This window comes from Melopsittacus undulatus, chromosome 11, assembly GCF_012275295.1.
Source record: "Melopsittacus undulatus isolate bMelUnd1 chromosome 11, bMelUnd1.mat.Z, whole genome shotgun sequence".
NCBI classification, from domain to species: domain Eukaryota; kingdom Metazoa; phylum Chordata; class Aves; order Psittaciformes; family Psittaculidae; genus Melopsittacus; species Melopsittacus undulatus.
The window spans coordinates 11,303,084-11,321,985 of record NC_047537.1 but is presented as its reverse complement, the minus strand read 5'-3'; the positions used below and the strand labels follow the sequence as shown (position 1 = coordinate 11,321,985).

Here is an 18,902-nt window from a genome sequence, read left to right as displayed (position 1 = left end):
TGACACTGGACACAAGTGACTGACATTTCCTACCAATACAAGTCCTTGCTTCACGGATCAGGCATGTTGCAGCATGAGCAAACAGAACCCCCACCCTCTGGACAGCTATTTCAGCTTCTCCCAGCCCTGGTGACAGCCTGTAAGCCACGAGGCAGGCATCACACTTCCTGCTTGAGGCCTTTTGCAGTGAAAAACAGTCGGGAGGAAAGAAAAGCAACTTTGTGAGAAGCAGCTGGCCCCCTCCAGAGCAAACAGAGCAGGTCCTCGGGAGGCCCCGCAAGCAGCAAAATGGAAATTGAGATGTCAGTGCAGAGCTGGGAAGATCAAACAAGATAACCACCCTCCAAGGGAAGATCTGCTGTGTCTCCCCAACCACATGGCCCTTGCCACTTTTAGCCTCTGCCCAAAGGTTTCCTGTGTACAGATGTGTTTCTGGATTAACACTTTGGTACCCTATTGGAAGTGATTCTTAGCACTCCTCGGCTCTGGGGCTGAAAGAAGAGGTTAACAGCAATTGTGCTGAATGAATTGGACAGTTGTGGGGAGTGCCAGAACTTGGCATCTGGACTGCTGTGTGCACAGCTCCTGGTCTGGTCTTAACCAAGGCCTGACCAACTGTTCCTGGGTATGGTCTGGTAATCTGCACTGCCCAGGAACCAACTCATTTTGGATGTAGCACTGTTGAGTCTGTCAGTACAATACATAGAGGAGTGCTGTGCTGTGCTGGATGGTCCACCTGTCAGGCAGCAGCAAATATGCAGAGAGCACACAGACATGCAGCTGGTTCCTCATCAGACCTTGCTCTCCCCCAGAAGAAAGCAGCAGCAGAGGCTCACAACATAGAACCCCAAACTAGTTTGAGTGGGAAGGGACCTTACAGCTCATCCAGTTCCAAGCCCCTGCCACGGGCAGGGACAACTTCCACTGGAGCAGCTTGCTCCAAGCGCCTGTGTCCAAACTGGCCTTGAACACTGCCAGGGATGGGGCAGCCACAGCTTCTCTGGGCACCCTGTGCCAGCGCCTCAGCACCCTCACAGGGAAGAGCTTGTGCCTAAGAGCTCAGCTCAGTCTCCCCTGTTCTGGCAGGTTCAAGCCATTCATAGAATCATAGAATAGTTAGGGTTGGAAAGGACCTCAAGATCATCTAGTTCCAACCCCCCTGCCATGGGCAGGGACACCTCACAGTAAACCATATCACCCAAGGCTTCATCCAACCTGGTCTTGAACACTGCCAGGGATGGAGCATTCACAACCTCCCTGGGCAACACATTCCAGTGCCTCACCACCCTAACAGTAAAGAATTTCTTCCTTATATCCAATCTAAACCTTCCCTGTTTAAGTTTGAACCCGTTACCCCTTGTCCTATCAGTACAGTCCTTAATGAATAGTCCCTCCCCAGCATCCCTATAGGCCTCCTTCAGATACTGGAAGGCTGCTCTGAGGTCTCCACGCAGCCTTCTCTTCTCCAGGCTGAACAGCCCCAACTTTCTCAGCCTGTCTTCATACGGGAGATGCTCCAGTCCCCTGATCATCCTCGTGGCCTCCTCTGGACTTGTTCCAACAGTTCCATGTCCTTTTTATGTTGAGGACACCAGAACTGCACACAGTGCTCCAAGTCTCACAAGAGCAGAGTAGAGGGGCAGGATCACCTCCTTTGACCTGCTGGTCATGCTCCTTCTGATGCAGCCCAGGATACAGTTGGGTTTCTGGGCTGTGAGTGCACACTGCTGGCTCATGTTCATTTTCTCATCAAGCAACACCCCCAAGTCCTTCTCCGCAGGCCTGCACTGAATTTCCTTTTTTCGCAACCTGTAGCTGTGCCTGGGAATGCTCCGACCCAGGTGTAGGACCTTGCACCTGGCATGGTTAAACTTCATAAGGTTGATCTGTCCTTACAGACCCTTGTAAACATCTGCTTGAACATGGTCAGCCTCATGGCTGCAGTCACTGTGTTTCTTGTGAAGAGCCAAGCTTCACACAAGAACCCCTACATGTTCCTGTAGTCAGCATGGGGCTTCATCTACAGCCACATCCATCCAGCATCACCTGTAAGTGGCCAGTGTCATGTAGGAAGGTGCCCCAGTCTCCACCACCTATTCCTCCAGCTCTCTGCAGGGGTTTTGGTGTGGCTCCTGTTACCTCCCCTCCCAGGGGTGGGAAGGCTGGTTGGCGGACACACTGGCCTGCCACCAGCCTTTCCGGGAACATCAGAAATTCCATGCCCTCTCAGAGAGGGACAGTGGTACACTGAGTACCACCACACTGGAGCTGTGAGTGTGCCTGCAGGCCAGCAGGGAGGGAAGTTTGAATAGCAGTTGGTGTTTCCCAGTAGCTTGGAGGAAGAACTGGATGACTATGCTGTTTAGATTAAAACCAAACCCAGCACAAAGATGGCTGTTGAGCAGAAGAGTCTGGGCTGGCCCCAATATAAACTGTTCAGTGAGTGAGGAAAAGCCTTTTCCAAGAATTTTCAACATCTCCTAAACCTTGTTCACCTGCCCACACAGAGGATGACAGCCTGACCCATAACAGCCTTTCCAGGACACTTTGCTATGGAAAGCAGAATAAGACCAGGGCTGCACTGGGCAGTTGCTCCCTGCTGCTGGAGCAGAAAGAGCCTCATGGAGAAGTGAGAGTATTTGGGCTGAAATATCTTGTCAGTGCAGGAATTGGTTTTGGTGTCTCAGGATTGCTTTCCTGGTGGGTCCTGGTGAAACCTGCCAGGCAGGGAAATTGCAGAAGAGATGTTAAGGTCATATTGAATTCCTGGTTGTTCCAGCAAGTCCAGATGTGTGAGGAACCTAAATAAAAACTCATTTTCCTACAGATTTATCTTTTGCTGAGCAGAATAGCCCATGTGTTGATGCTACCAGAGCTGAGCAGCATCACATTCACTGCCTTGTTTCTGGAGCAGAAAGGGGAGGGCTGATGCACCAGTTCCTTCTCCCTGTATCCTGCGCAGGTGTGAACCTGTACAGTCAAACACAACTATGCCAAGCAGAGATCTAAAAACAGGTTGGACAGGTCCTCGAAATTTATGGAAATAAATGGTTTGAAGACAAGCAGGCGAGGGGAGATTGAGATGAGATCATCCGCAGAAGCTCTTCCCTGTGATGGTGCTGAGGCGCTGGCACAGGGTGCCCAGAGAAGTTGTAGCTACCCCCATCCCTGGAAGCCTTGAAGACCAGGTTGGACACGGTTTGGAGCAACCTGCTTTAGTGGAAGGTGCCCCCTGCCTGTGGCAGGGAGTTGGAACTTCATGAGCTTTAAGGTGCCTTCAACACACACCAGCCTGAGGTTCTATGGTTCTATGTAAGGTGTTCAGGTATCGCTGCTAAAGAAGAGAGGTGCTTTCCTTTCTTCAAAGTTACAGTGTCTTTGGGGTGCAAAACTCCAGAAAGCTCAGGAGGGGCCTTATCACTCTTTACAACTGTGTGAAAGGAGGATGGAGCCAGGAAGGGGCTGGGCTCTGCTCCCAAGGAACAAGGGATGGGACAAGAGGAAACGGCCTCAAGCTGCACCAGGGCAGGTTTAGATGGATCTGAGGAACAATTCCTGCCCCAGAGGGTGCTCAGGCATTGGAACAGGCTGCCCAGGGCAGGGCTGCAGGCACCATCCCTGCAAGTGTTCACACAGCGTGGAGACGAGGCCTCAGTGCCATGGGTTAGGGGTGGCCTTGGCAGTGCTGGGAATGGTTGGACTGGATGAGCTTGAAGGATTTTCCAACGTCGTTGATTCTGTGATTCTGTTTATTGCCGCGGGCAGCAGAAGCACTCGCTGCAGTCGGGCGCGGGCAGTGGTACCCGCAGCTCTGCCGGTCAACGGGAGCAGCGGTGCGGTTCTGGGGGGCGAGGAAAGAGGGGTTGGTCTGGGCTGAGCGCCAGGCAGAGCTTGCTCCGGGATGGGGGGGCGGGGCCTCCTCAACTTAGACCCTCTCCCCTATGGAGAGTGGGGCGGGCATCCCGCGGAACTCAAAACCTTCATCCTCCCCCTCAGCCAATGGCCAGCACGACCGGCCACCACTAGCCAATGAGAGTACTGGATCTAACGCCAGCAACCAATAGGAGCGCGGGGGCCGGAGAGGCGAGTAACGCTCGAGAGCAACTGCGGCGGTGGCGATGGCCCTGGAGCGCGGCGACCAGCCGCTCCCCGCCGGCACCGAGGGTCTTCCCCGGGCGTTCTTGCAGAGCCTTCGAACTCTCTTCGATATCCTGGATGACCGGCGGCGCGGCTATGTGCACCTACGGGAGATCGAGTCCCGCTGGCGGGGAGCGGAAGCCCGGGAGCTGCCCTCCGGGGTGATGGAGGGGCTGCGGCGGGCGGCACCGGCCAGCGGGTACCTCACCTTCGAGAGGTTCGTTTTGGGGCTGCGCGCTGCCCTGCCCGGGGCTGATCCCCCGGCGGAGAGCGGCGGGCGGCGGAGCGGGGAGAAGCCGCTGAGTCCGCGCTGTGCTGAGGAGCGGCGCAGGAAGAGCAACGGGCAGCGGGAGCCGGGGCACGGCCAGCACCGCGGCCGAGGTGAGCGGGGACCGGGCGGGGCGACTGTGACACTGAGGCTCCTGCGGGGCCTGAGCATCACCTCGGACCCGCGGGCCGGGTGTCGAACTCCTCGGAAGTTACAGATGACCCTGGCCTGGGCTCCAGTGCCGTTCCGCCTGCCTCGGGTTCGCGCCTCCTTCCCTTCGCACCCATCCTCAGGCGGACCTCTTTATAGCAGTGACAGGAAGAATTAAGGGCTTTATCATAACGTGTTCGCAGTTTTCCCTGGCGTAGAGGCTATCAGTGACCTTCTGGTGCTGCTGATGATCATCTCGGGGTGTCACCCGCATCAGCGGGAGCTCCAGTCCCAGAGCAGCCATGAGCTTGAGTGGGTACTGTGCTGTGCCCTCAAACACTGGGTTCACCATTTCATCTGTGTTTTCGACCAAAAGATTAGGAAAGCCTGATCCAGCTATTTTGTTTGGATAATACTGCAGCACTGATTATAAGAATAAATAATTAAGCGATAACTAAATGGGAAAGCAGCATCAGAGAGATCACAGAATCACAGAATGGTTTGGGTTGGAAGGGGCTTTCAAAGGTCCTCTAGTCCAGCACCCCTGCAGTGAGCAGGGACATCTTCAACTACATCAGGTTTCTCAGAAACACATCCAGCCTGGCCTGGGATGTCTCCATTCTTTCATTATAAAGAATTTCTTCCTCACTTCCAGCCTGAATCTCCCACTTTTAGTTTAAACCCGTCACCCCTCATCCTGTCGCAACAGGCCCTGCTAGGAAGTCTCTCCCCATCTCTCTTACAGGTCCCTTTGAAGTACAGAAAGGCCACAATTAGGTCTTCCATTAGTGTGCTTTGCTGTCCCCCAGTGCTGTCCGGGTGGCCAGGCTCTGCAGAGCTCACCTGAGGTCCCTGTGTACTGCTGGGGTCCCTGTGCTGGGTCTGCTACCTCCAGTGGGACCCTGACCCTGGCTAGGGGCAGGTGATTTTACTGGCACCTTGGTTTGTTGCTAGTCAGTAGGTGATGTTATCAGGAAACCAGGGTTCTGGGTTTATCTGATGTAGGTAATAATTCTTTATCTAGATAGAATCATGGGATCCCAAACTAGTTTGGGTGAGAAGGGACCTTACAGCTCATCCAGTTCCAAGCCCCTGCCACGGGCAGGGACAACTTCCACTGGAGCAGGGTGCTCCAAGCCCCTGTGTCCAAACTGGCCTTGAACACTACCAGGGATGGGGCAGCCACAGCTTCTCTGGGCACCCTGTGCCAGCGCCTCAGCACCCTCACAGGGAAGAGCTTGTGCCTAAGAGCTCATCTCAGTCTCCCCTCGGGCAGATTAAAGCCATTCCTCTTGGCCTGTCCCTACAGGCCCATGATCTGTGAAGTGCTTTGAGGTCTACAGACTTGAAGGTCTGTGTGAGGAGCTGGTGTCTGTTATTTCAACACTGGAGTGCAATGACTGCTTCAACCTTGGGAAAGTTAGGCTGATTTGCCTTCGCTTCTCACCTGCTCCCTCCCAGTCTTCTGCTGGGTGGAGAAGAAACTTTTAACTGTGGCTGTGGTTCTCTGCTTTCCATTTTTTCTTCAGACTAATCACTGGAGCTTTGTCTAGGGCAATATTATTAGGCAGGCTGGTTCTCCTGTTGTCAACAGAGTAAATCTGGAAAAACCTGAATAAAAATCCTTCTTGGTAAATAAACAGCTAATGGAAAGCTCTGCCCTGGAAAGGAATGAGCAGGTGATTACAGCAACTTCATGGTTGTTGAGAATCTTTCCCCTATAAGCTGATGTTATACTGATGTCTGGAGCGTGTAGGTAGGGTTTGTGCCACAGCCTTTGCTGCCAGCTTCCTGCAGCACAGGGCCCTATTCTGGCAAAGACTGGAATCTCACTTTGATTCAGCAGCCTAGCAAACATCGTAACTCAGTTATTCTGTTTCTTTTAGCTCTGGATCCTGCACAGCCACCCAGTGCTCCCTCCTACTGTCAAGGGTTTCCCAAGGTGTGGATGAATGGGTAGATGCTCTCCTCACCAGGCTGCAAAGCTGAGTGCTGCTGTGGCAGGACACAGCTCTTGCTGTGGAGAAATGTGCTGAGAGCTGCCTGTGGATCCAGAAAGACATGTCTTCATTAAGGTTATATCATTTGGGGTTGAGGCTGCTCTGAGCTGTCAGCTGCCTCAGGTAGTTTCTGTAAGAGCCAAACCAAGGGCAGCAAGATGGTGGATCAGTGCTCATCAGCTACACAGCCTGAAGAAAGTCTTCCAGTCTGCATTTTGGGGGAAGGAGGTGCTCACAGGATGCCACCTTAGCTCTGCTTTCTGGTCCAGGGACATCTGCCTGCATCAGAGGTGATTTGGATGGACTCACAGCAAGATGGCAGAGGTTGGGACTGTCATCAGCCCAGCAGTGCTGGGGCAGCCATGAACCACTGCTGGCCACCAGCCATGGTCTCTTGGGAGCCAACAGCATCTGCCCAGTGGTGAGGCTGGTACTGGGGAAGTTGCTGGGCAGGAAAGTCGCTGTGATGGCTTCCCTACTACTGGTGGCCTGTCACAGCAGCATCTAAGTGTCTTGGTGTTGGGGTCTTGTTCCATTGTGAGCTGAGACCTGAGGAGATTCAGATACAGATTAGAATGTGCCTTGCCCAGGGTATCTGTGGTGGCCTGGGCACTGCTGCCTCCTCCCTACACAGCACTATCCCTTGCTGCTGGGGTGGCCTGGCTCTGTCAGCTGCCTGGAGTGTCAGTGGCCCCTGCAGGCAAGAGGGGATGGTCTGTAGGGAGCAGTTACTGTCCATTGACAAGGATAGGTATGTAAATGTGTAAATGACCATGAGGTGCTTGCTTTGGCTGGAGAATGCTGGGCCTGTGCCCTGCAGTGGCAGAGGCCATATCTTGTGGCAAAATCTCATCCACCTCTGGTGAGCTGGAACTGCTCTTTGCCGAAGATGAAATAATCTCAGCTCATTAGCAGGGGTCCTGGTTTAGCCACTCCATTGTCAGCTCAGGTGCACAGAGCTCAGTTTGATCAGGGAGCACCTTCTTATTGCAGGTTCAGCTCAGCTCAAACTTGGTGCTTCCAATTAACAGTCATGAAAACCTTTTTAACATGTTTCCCAAAGGTGTTCCTAGCTTTGATTTGGGATTCTGCCTGTTGAAGCTCCTCTAGTTTTGGGGCTGTTCCTCAGCTTCCCAAATTGGATGTGCTACATGCCTGCTAGGAGAGCATGTGTGTATTTGCACTGATCTTGCCAGATAGATATGGGCATATGAAACAAAAAAAAAAAACCCACAGATGAATGGGTGATAGCAAAGACTTTGTGTTTATTGACATGTTGGAGACCTGTCTATGACGATGCTCTTGCTGGTAGGAGAAGCTGGATGCCATGGTGAACCAAAGGAGGATTTTTCCCATGCCACAGTAGCGTCTTTCCTCAGTGACACAACATGACAGGCTGAGCAAGGTGCTTGTGTAGCATGGCCTGCTGTCCCCCAAGCCGGGGTCCAGCTCCTCTTGCTGAAACTGGCAGTACAGGCAGCCCCAGTATGGTGCAGCTCTCCCAGACCTCACTGCCTTCAAGGTGAAGGAGAGTGGTTCCTGTGCCCAATGCTGTCCTTTCCTGTTCTGTGTCCCTCTTTCACTGTGTCCATGTGGTTGGCTGAGGAGCCTTGTGGAGCTGTAGGCTGTGGATGCCAGCCCAGAGAATACTACTTACCCTGTCCTGACATCTGCTGCCCTTTGTGCCTGTGCAGCTGGGAACACACTGGACCTCTGCCTGGCAGTGCTGGTGCCTGGGAGCCTGCATGTGGGAGATGTGGCGATGGGTAAGGGTGTCTGGGAGATGGGTGGGCAGCAGTCCTGAGGAGGGGGCGTGTTCCCTGGCTGTCTCTGCCTGCTGTTGCTTGCCTGCCTCCCTGCTGCTCTTGTGCCATGGCCAGGCTGGGAAAGAGACTGTCGAGGAGAGGTGTCTGCAGCAGCAAGGGCTGGATACAGGACAGGGTCTGCCTGGAGCTGGCACAAAGGGAGGTGGAGCACTCGCTGCCCAGGCATGTCGAGATGGTGCTGGCTGCTCTGCGGCTGCCCAGGTGCCACAGTTTGGGGCGGTGCTTGGCCAGAACCCGGCTCTGAGCTGGTCTTGGCCATGCTGCAGGGCTTTGCTCCTGGTGAGTTCTCCAGGGTGGGTCATGGGGGATTGTACTGACTCTGCTGCAGGTGCCCAGTCAATACCTGCTTGGGCAAACAGGCAACATGGGCAGGAGGTGGCTGATCTAGCCTGAAATGTACCAGTATGAACTTAACCTGCAGAAAGGTCATGCCTGGATTTGTACCAGTGTCATGTGTTTGTAAGAGATCAGTCTTTTGCAGGGTGGGATGCTGGGATTTGAATGACATTTTTGAAAACCTACAGCCTGATTTACTCATTGTTAGGCCACAGACACAGGGTTTGGGGAGAGAATGTCTCCATGGCCAAGCCCATCACCAAGCAGGAGGTGCCTTCAGGAGTCAGATTCTGGGCAGAGCCTGCGCCACTGAGTGGGAGCCAGGGGTCTCATGAGAACAGGACAAGGGTAGCCTGTGTTGCTAATGGTTTAATTGCCTGTGCTGGGACTGAAACAGCATTGCCTGGAAGCTGTCTGCTTTTTGCAGATGACCAAGGTGTGTTGCCAACCTGGCACAGTGAAATAAGTTGCTGCTGAAGTCTGCTCTGCCTGCAAGCAGGCACCAGGTCTGGTGCTTTGCTCAATTGCTCCCTGCCATGTCTGTAAGACCATGCTGCAGATAGCAGCTGGTGGCCTTATGCTTTCCTTTGTTACAGGTGGTGATGCTAAAGCTGCTGGGCAGTCCCAGGGAGACAGTGGCCATCCAGGGGCTGGGGATGCTCGGAGGCATCAGAGGGGACGTGCAGAACATCGGAGACACACCATCACCAACGGCGTGGACTTCAGCATGGTAAGGGGACAGTCCTGCCACAGGCTCCAGCAAAGGCGACCTTGGTCATATCATAGAATCCCAGACTGGTTTGAGTTGAAGGGACCTTAAAGCTCCTCCAGCTCCAACCCTGCCACAGGCAGGGACACCTTCCACTGGAGCAGCTTGGTCCAAGCCCCTCTGTCCAACCTGGCCTTGAACACTGCCAGGGATGGGGCAACCACAGCTTCCCTGGGCACCCTGTGCCAGTGCCTCAGCACCCTCACAGACCTTGGGGAAGTCCTGGTCCCTGGGGAAATGTGGGTCGCAGCATCCCTCACCACTGACACCAGCTCTTGGCTGTGGCTCTCCACTGCCCAATCCTGCATGTGTGAACAGTGGGGCGTTGGGCAGCTGCTGATATTCTGCATACAAAGCTCTGTTGATGTACATGGAGGTCCTGCTGTTACTTCTGAGGTGCTTTCTATCCTGAATCGTGCCAGACAGGGCAGAAGGCACTTCCTCCTGGAGTGAAGTCAGCCCATGGAGCCAGCATTTGACTGCACAGGTGCCTTTCAGTGGGCAAAATCCTGGGAAGGGAAAGGCAAACATGTAGATGTAGGAGCAGGTGGATCTCTGGGCCCCTCAAGCATGCTATGGAGGTCAGATATGCTCTGTGCTGGCAAGTGGTGGTGCTGGGCTGGGTCTCCCATCGCTTGTGCTCTGAAGGCTGGGGCTCAAGCATGCTGGTTCTCGTGGCTCCTGAGAGGTTTTTTTGCCAGTAATACAGAAAAATCAGCATTGAATTTAGCTGGGCAACCCAGGATGGAGGGATCTGCCTTCCTCTCCATGTGTGTGTGTAGAGGCTTGGATCAGAATCCCTGGATGAAAGGATCTGCACTGCTCTGAAATGGGATGGAGGAATTGCTTGGGCATGTTGTCCACAAGCTCAAGCTAATTTTTCCTGGGATGAGAGCCAGGACCCAGCCTGCAGGATGTGCGAGTGACTGGCGCAATGAGCTGGTGTCAAAGCTGCTGCTGTCACCTCTGTGCTTCCGCTCCTTGCACCCTGGTGTCACCCTGAGCCCAGTGGGGCTGACCAGTGGCCTGGGCAGCATTGATTACAGCCTGGCCTAGCCTTGGGGGACATAATGTACTGTAGAGCCTGGCCTGAGGAGAATGGGCTTGTGCACGCTCATGGTTTGTTGGGCCTGCAGACATGCAAAGGGTTGGGGTGCTCTTGGGCTGAGGAGGTCTCTAATGAGAGGTCCTGGCAAGGAGTTATGTAGGCATATGTGTGTCTGGGATGGGACTCTTTGGTTCTCTGGGTTTTGGTGGCTGGAAATTGCTGTTTTGGATAGTGGAAGGTCCCTCCTTTCCCTGGCAAGACTTTTCCCTGTGAGTACAGCTCCAGGCTGGAGCCCATCACTGCCATGAGCTCTGGCTTCCCTGTTCTCCCAGGCTGTTGGGGGAGCAGTAGGAAGGAATCCCTCTGCCTTTCTTCCCTTCCTCCCCATGCTGGAGGATGTTGGCCCCCAGAAGACACAAGGCTCTCAGCTGTGATTAGGTTTATTTGTCTAGTGCCTAAGGGGGGGTGGGGAATACTGGTGTCCATCCAGCACTCTTAGGTGCACCAGGGTTGGTTCATCCCAAGCAGCAGAGCTGTGGGGCTGTACTGCAGCCCAGGACCCTTTGCACCACCACTGCTGGTGTCTGCTTAGCTGCTGTTCTCAGCCAGTCCATCATTGATTGGCCTCATATCACCATGGCCACAGGGGTGGCTGGATGAGATGCTCTGTATGAGGCTGAGCACTTTCATTTTTCTGCAGCCCAGGATACAGAACTGTCCCCTCCTACCCTGGGCAGCAGCAGCCAAGTGCAGTGCTCTGTCTTCCTCCTGTCCCAGAAGCTGCCACCATACCAGAACTTCCCATCCTTAGAGAAATGCCCTCTGTCCCTGGTGATATTTCACTGCTCTGTGCAATGCCACCTCTTCCTCCAGTTTCCAAGCTGGCCAGCAAACCTGATGGGACTGGAGCAGGCCAGGTGGTGGCTGCCTGCAGCCAAGCTGGGTGAGAGTCCTTGCCACATACAGCACCTTCTTCATGCCCCTCAGCAACAGCCTGCATAGCACCAAGGCTCTGCGCTTCTTCCTCCGGGTATGTCCCCTTTGGTCAGTCTGTCCATCCGGGCTGGGGGGAGGCTAGCGTGGGGCACTTGAGGGGCTTCAAGGCTGGCAGTGGGGGTGGGAAGTGCTAGTGGCCTGAGGAATGTCTTGGTGTGGTCTCATGTGTCTCCAGGGTAGGGATCTTTTACAAGGGCCTGTAGGGACAGGCCGAGGGGCGAATGGCTTGAACCTGCCCGAGGGGAGACTGAGCTGAGCTCTTAGGCAGAAGCTCTTCCCTGTGAGGGTGCTGAGGCGCTGGCACAGGGTGCCCAGCGGAGCTGTGGCTGCCCCATCCCTGGCAGTGTTCAAGGCCAGGTTGGACACAGGGGCTTGGAGCAACCTACTCTAGTAGAAGGTGTTGGAACTTCATGAGCTTTAAGGTCCCCTCCAGCTCTTCACCATTCTATGTTTCTAGGAGCTGTTCAGGGCCGCTTCTGAGCTGAATCACCCCTCTCAAGATGCTGTCCAAAGCAGCAGGAGAGGCTCCTGAGCATCCAGCAGCTTTTGGGTGATCAAAGTCCCACTGGTGCCTGGAGGAGATTCTCCTGGAACCCAGTCTGTGCTATGGGCAGTGGAAGCCAGGCTGTGTTGTGGCAGAGGACACAACAGAGGCAGCAAGGCAGACAGGTCCCCATACCCTTGGCATGGAGACAGGGGAGCAGGGGCCAGTGGAACAGGGCAGCATTGCTCAGGGGAAGGGGAGCAGGAGCCCTGGGCTCACTGGGTGATGGCTGATGGCTTGCTGCACCAGTTGCTCTGTTGCCCAGGGTGTCCCTTCTTGTCCCACCACCTTTCCAATTGCCAGTGTCAGTGCAGTGCTGAGGGGCAGCAGAAGAAGGTGGCAGTGGAGTAGGGTCCCTGCATCCCCTGGGGCACAGACCCCTACTCCAGCTCTGCTCTTGTAGGAGCTGGGCTGCCTGTCCTACAGCAGCCTTGGCTGCAGGCTGCACCTGCTCTGCACGTCCCAGGGGCTTTTCTGTGGACAGGAGCCCCAGACACCCAAGTAGTAGCTCTCTGGGTGTATAAAAGTCCCCTCATCCCTCTCCAGGTGATGCTTGTGTTTGAACCTGAAAGACCAGCAGAGACACTCAGCAGAAAGGCATGCTGTGCCTGGGCGGTAGAGTGCAGCTGCCAGTCTGCACATCCAGCTTGGCTCTTTACTGCTCACCCAAAGCCAGGTGTGTTTGTGCTGCTGGTTGAGGTTCACAGTGCTGAGAAGTGGCTGTGGGCCGTGCTCTTGTGTCACTGGATAAATACAAGGTGGTGAAATCTGCTTTGTCAGTGGGGAGCAAGAGGGTAGATATGACCTGGTTGTCCTTCACCTGCCTCAGTTGTGCTCCCAAACCAGAGAACTCTTCTTCTGAAGTAGCATCAGGTAGCAGCCATCAGCCTCTGTGGTCTTTCATGGGAAAAGGAGCTGAGACTCCTGTCTGTATCCTCATCCGTCTGTGCCTTATGAAGAAACTAGCTCCTGGGGCTTGACAAGGCCTTGGTGGGTGTCGCGACGCGGGAGTTATGGACAACGCTGAAACAATCAATGTGATCCAGATAATGCCATTGATTACAAAGCGTCTATCCTTTTTATACTGTTGTCTGCATCTCCTTACAATAGCTCGGTGTATTATACTTGGATACATACACAATAGCTGGCAGTATTAACATTGGATACGTAATCAATAGCTTGCTGTGTTAGTGGATACATATACAGTGTAGCACACAGCAACTAAGATACAATTGGTTACATTAAGCATATGAGAACCTAGCCTTTAAAACTTGGTAACAGTTCACTATTGTGTCTTGGCACATTCCAGTTTCTTCTTATCCTGCTTGCACCGTTACTTTTGCTTCTTACCCACGGCTTTCTTCATCCTTGGTTCATGTCGAGCTCCATGTAGGCACTTGCTGACTTGGGATCATGGCCTGCACTCTTCATACACGCCATCTTCTAATGCTAAAACATTGGGATTGGGCACAATATGCCCACTGCTTTGCAGCCAGTCCACAGGTGGGAACAGGGTGACACATCTGCATCCTCTGTCATGCAGCTGAAGCACATGAAGGAGCTGGAACAGGAGAAGGATTTCCTGCTGCAGGGTTTGGAGCTGGTCGAGTGTGCCTGGGAGTGGTACCACCAACACATACAGTTCATGCAGGAACGCCAGAGGCTTCTGGGGAAGAACAAAACCAGCGTGGTGAGTATGGGACTTGTTCTTGAGGCGCCCACTTGCTTGGGAGGGTTTGGGGCTGCTCTGTGGGTTTGGAGAAGTGGGCTGGGACTTGGCTGGACATGGGGCCAGCTCCATAGTAACTGCCAGCCTCTTCTTCCTCCCCATCTCCCAGGACTTTCCCCCTGAGGGCAGCCAAAGCCACTTGGGGCACCTGGTCCCCAAACTGCAGGAGGTAAACCGCTGCCTGGGTGACCTCCTGTCCACTGCTGGCAAGGTGAGAGCACCACATTAGCACCTTGTGGTTGTTTGCGTGAGCTTGGGGGCGGTCCTGTGTGATGGGTCCCATGCTCATGTCCCTTTTGTCCTTGTCCTCCCAAGATCCTTTCATCCCCCACTGTGGTGGCTGGGCTGACATCAGGGCTGCCAGAGTTCTCCTGGGCTCTGGGGAAGTGACTTGGCTCTGTGTGCAAGAAGAGGGATGGGGACGGCCCAGAGGACAGCACAGCCAGGCCCCAGCTGGGCTGAGGATGCTCAAGGCATATGGGGGGCTAAAGCAAATCCAAAAAAAGGTGTAGATATTATCAAGTGAATAAGGAAACAATCCTGCTGAGCTGGCTGTCCCACTGGGCTCCTGGCAGAAATGCTTCCCATGTATGCCTGCCTGAGATCCTGTGCTGGGATCTTAATCCTGTGCTGGGCTTCTCTCAGTTCCCTGTGTGCCACAGAAACAGGTTCTGGCTTTGGAGAAGGTCTGGGGTGGTCCTCTGGGAAGGAGGCTCAAGGTCTCATCCCTTCCCTTCATCTTTTCTGCAGCCAGCAAACCCCTCCTCAGCTCTGAGCAGGCTGGTCCCTGTGGTGTCCCCAGCCTCAGCAGGCTCCCAGCAAGCCATCAACATGCTGAAGGAGCAAAACCGGCTTCTCACCAAGGTGAGGGGTGAGAAAGGGAAGGAGATTCCATGGAGGGGGGCTAGGAGAGGAGGAGGGAATGAGATGGGGTGACAGAAGGAATACAAGGCAGTGGAAAATGTTCCTTCAGCTTGGCCAACCTTGGTCATCTCAGAGAAGGGCACATGAGCTGCACATGGAGACCCTCTGTCATGCACCTGTGTCCAGCTGTTTGCTGGGTGAAGGTCCAGGGGCAGGGATGGAATAAATCTGCACAGAGAGTGCAGATGCTGCAGTCATTGTCTGTGAGCAGGGCTGTTGGGGAAGTTGAGGCCATGCTCACTGCTGAGGTTCACATCCCAGCACCTGCAGCACAGCAGATGGTGGTGTTCTGAGCAGCATTTTCCTCTATCCCATGCAGGAGGTGACTGACAAGAGCGAGCGCATCACCCAGTTGGAGCAGGAGAAATCTGCCCTGATCAAGCAGCTCTTTGAGGCTCGTGCCCGCAGTAACCATGAGACAAGCCAGCTGGACTCCACCTTCATCTAGCACCCAGCCCCCACCTCCCTGGCCTCAAGCTTTCCTGGGGGCTTCATGAGACTTCTGCCCTAAACCCACCACATCCATTGCTCTAGGTGTTTTATCCTGAGGTCTGGAACTGCCAGTGGCATCTTTGCAGGAGGAATCCAGGAACCCCTTGGAATTTCCTTGGCCCCACCTGGGAGCATCCCTGCACTGCTTTTCTGCTGGGCTTTTCAGCTGTGCTGCTCTCAGGCTGCTCCTTTCCCATCTCTAAGGGGACTGCAGAGACTGTGCCCCACCCCTGGGTCCCTGAAGTGCTGGAGGAAATAGACACTGCCTGTGTGGGGGAAGCTGCTGTGCCCTTGGCCTCACTTGGGCTGAATTTTTGTCCTAAAAAGAGCATGTATCTTCAACACTCCTGCTGGCACCTCCAGGCAAGCCTGGCCATTGGAGCAGGTGGCCTGACCCCTGCTTGTGCTGCTGTTGGAAGACAAGATTGAAAATCCAATGGGGCATACCTGGCCCCTCTGCTGCCTGAGTTCTGCCTGCCAGTGACACTGTCCTGGACCAGAGTAGTGCCTGAGCTGGTGCTCCTCTGCTGCAATCCCTCTTTCCAATTGCAGTAGTGATGCCATAGTCACTGTTTACATGTGTGCAGGCTCTTGTAGCTCATGAGCTATAGACTTGAGTGAGTTAGCCTGTACATCTGAGCTGCTGTTCCAGGCTCTTTGCAGATTGAGGCAGACACTTCCATGTCCTTTGATCTGCCTTGACCTTGCAAATGGATTCTTATGATTGCCAGACTTTATTTTTATTTTTTTTCATGATGACTTTAAAAGGAAAGGAGCTATCCTGCAGCAGGAGGATGCTAACACAAGCCTGGTTCTGAGGAGGTGTCAGGATAGGGTTTTGTATTTAACTGAACAATGGAGTGGGGGCTGATGGGCTCTTGCCTTTGCGTATCTCCAAGTGGAGAAATGACAGCTTTGCCTGTCCTGGTCGTGGATGCTGGATTCCTGGGGCGACATCCTGAGTATGACCTGCACCTTCCCCCAGATCTCTTGGGAGGGTGGGGGTGGTCTAAGCAGGGGTTCTGTTAGACTGGTGCATTTCAGGATACCTCTTCCCACCTAGCTCAGTGATGATGCTTGAGCTGAATGATGTCTTCCACTGCAGCTTGGTACTTAATATTTATGGTACTTTTATAGGAGATCCTTGTGAAATCCCATGTAGCACAAATCTGTCCCTTCGTAGCTCCAAGACCAGTACCTTTCTCTACAGGATTGTTTCCTGCTCTCCTGGCACGATGATGGAACACAATGCACTGAACTGGGCAGAAGGTGCTGGACCTGCCCTGCCCTGAGCATCGTGCAGACCAATTCCTTTCTTATTTGTGGTTTTTATCTGCCCAGTGCTGTCTGTTCCATTCAGCTCCTCTCTTTGAGGTTGATCTTGACTTGAAGCTCACTGCAATGCATAGATCCCTGCTCCACCATTTTGCCTACTGCTCTGTGCTGGAGTAGGGATCAGGAAAGTGCCAGGGTGAGGGAGGTGGAGCAAGACCAGGACTAGTTGTGTCCTCTAGCTGCAGGAGGAGGACATCAGTTGTCCTCTGGGCAACTTTTGTGATGCCACCTCTGGTGTTCAGGGCTTGTTTTCCCTGAGGTTTAATTAAATGTGACCCTCTTTATGAGGAGGGTCTCTTGTCTATGAGAGTAATAAAGCGGGGTGAACTATTTAATTTATCCTTCTTTGTGCTTGAATCAGCTCGTCTGTTGCTGCAAGCCTTGATGTTTTTGTGTATCCTGTCCCATGGGATGTGGGATGAGTTGAGGTTACACAATCACAGCCTGAGGGTCCCTGCTCCAGGCCATGTTCTCATGCCCTTTTCCATCCCTTCTGGACTTCCCCTGGAGCTTCCCCAGCCTCTCCTCCCCACTGTGGGCTGCAGGCACAAAGCCACCCACACCCCTTCCAGTGCTTGTACCTTCACCCAGCTGCTCCTCCAAAAGCTGTACTGGAGGCTTGTGCTCTTCAGGTGGTGCTGGTGTAGTTCACAGCCCTCCCCTTGTGGCTACCCATGGTGCTCTGCACTGTCTCCTTACTGCAGGGGCAGCCGGAGGGGACCACATCGGCCCTGGGTACTGCAGCCACGTCCCTCTGCCTTGTGCTGAGGGTAGCCAACCACAGGCTCTGGTGGTCAGAGGCAACTTCCCTTGCTCCGCTGGTGAGCTCAGGCCCCCTGTGCTGCAGAGCCCTCAGTGTTGAGCCTCCCAGAGCCAGCATGGGGATGCAGCCAAGTCCCCTGCAGCTGCAGCCTCTTTCAAGTGGTGCTGATGGTAGTCACAAGTCCCAGACAGGGCAAGGAGAAAGAGGGTAATTGCCCTCAGTTCCCATTTGAAGCCTTTGCTTGGATGCAGAGCCTGTGAGAGCTTTCAAATGCAAGAGAGGATCATTGTTCACACTCAATGCTGCTCTGTGCAGAGCAAGGACAGCTATTCCCCTGCTCCATGGCCCAAGGAAACATCCTGGCCATGGCCTGGCAGTGCTGGCCCTGGGCCCACTCCCTACAGGACGGTGCTGAGGATCTCAGGAAGCCAAGGGGCTGGCTGGGGCTGGGCCACAAGGCTGACCTCGAGCTGTGCCTCTGACCTGGCCATGCTGTTTCTGGGTCCCTGATGGGTCCCGCCTGTGCTTGACCCTTGCCTGAGTGTCTGGGCTGCATTCACTTCACTACAGTGTCGCTGCACCACGGGGGCTGTTACCTGTTCAGTACTTGTCTGCAAGCCACAAGACCTAGGTCTGTGACCAGGTCTGTAAGCAATGCACTGGGTGACACCTTCCCTTCAGGCTCTGTTTCCTCAGTGCTTTAGCACAAGTCTGTGAAGGCACCTCCATGGCTCCAGTCACACCTGCTGCCTGCCATGTGCAGCTGTGGTGACACTGAGAGCAGTTGGGGCAGATCTCTGCTGTCCCCAGCCAGGGCAGCTCCTGCCAACCTGCCTCAGCCCTGCCACACTGGAGTTTGTCAGACCCAGGTTCACACCACACAGACCACGCTCATGTCACTGCATTCATCAGAGGTGAGGCCGTTTGGGGGGTCCCCGCTGTCAGAGCCTGGTGATGGGGACTCTTACTGGGGGCATGGTGCCTTTGGCCCTTGCCTGGACTCAACCTGGGAACATGCCTGGCACCCAGAATCTTATCCTTGTCCTCAGCCATGTGGTTTGGGAAGGATCCAGTCCCCCAGGTCTATTTGTAGTTTCACTCTTCTCCTGCCCAGCTTCATGCCCTTCTCACGCCCTTTGAGGCTGGGCTCTGTGCCCAGCTACCCCCTTAGAGAAGGTCTGCTCTCCCAGCAGAACAGTTATCCCAAATGCCAACAGGAGCAGCTGCATCTGGAGCCTCCAGCTTGAACCTTTCATGTTTTTTGCTTCCATGCTGTGTGGTAAGGAGCTGTTCTGCCCATCATGGGCCCTCACTGCTCTGGGCGGTTTGCAGCATCTGCTGCTTTAACCCATGCAAATCCCTGGGAGATGAACCGAGGATGTGATGACCTGGAGAAGGCCCTGGGTCCTGGGGCTGGTCCTCACCAGGACAGAGAGCCCTGGGTCATGCAGGGCTGTCTTGGCTAAAGGGGTGCCTGGTGCATCGCAGACCTGTGAGCTGGCACCAGATACCACTTGCTTATCCCCTTGGTCCCTCGTGTTCTCCTGTCCCAGACCATCCTTTTATCTTGTTGCCACAGCCCTGC

General features: G+C 54.3%; 1 protein-coding gene across 1 annotated transcript; it reads left to right on the top strand.

Moving 5' to 3' along the window:
* Positions 1-4,080: 4,080 nt before the first annotated feature.
* On the top strand, positions 4,081-16,893 carry SAPCD2 (suppressor APC domain containing 2). The gene is made up of 6 exons (XM_031044152.2): positions 4,081-4,518; positions 9,314-9,447; positions 13,618-13,764; positions 13,913-14,014; positions 14,554-14,667; positions 15,047-16,893. Exons 1-6 carry the CDS (start codon positions 4,119-4,121, stop codon positions 15,173-15,175), a joined length of 1,026 nt encoding a protein of 341 aa, XP_030900012.1. The 5' UTR covers positions 4,081-4,118; the 3' UTR covers positions 15,176-16,893.
* The last annotated feature ends 2,009 nt before the right edge of the window (positions 16,894-18,902 follow it).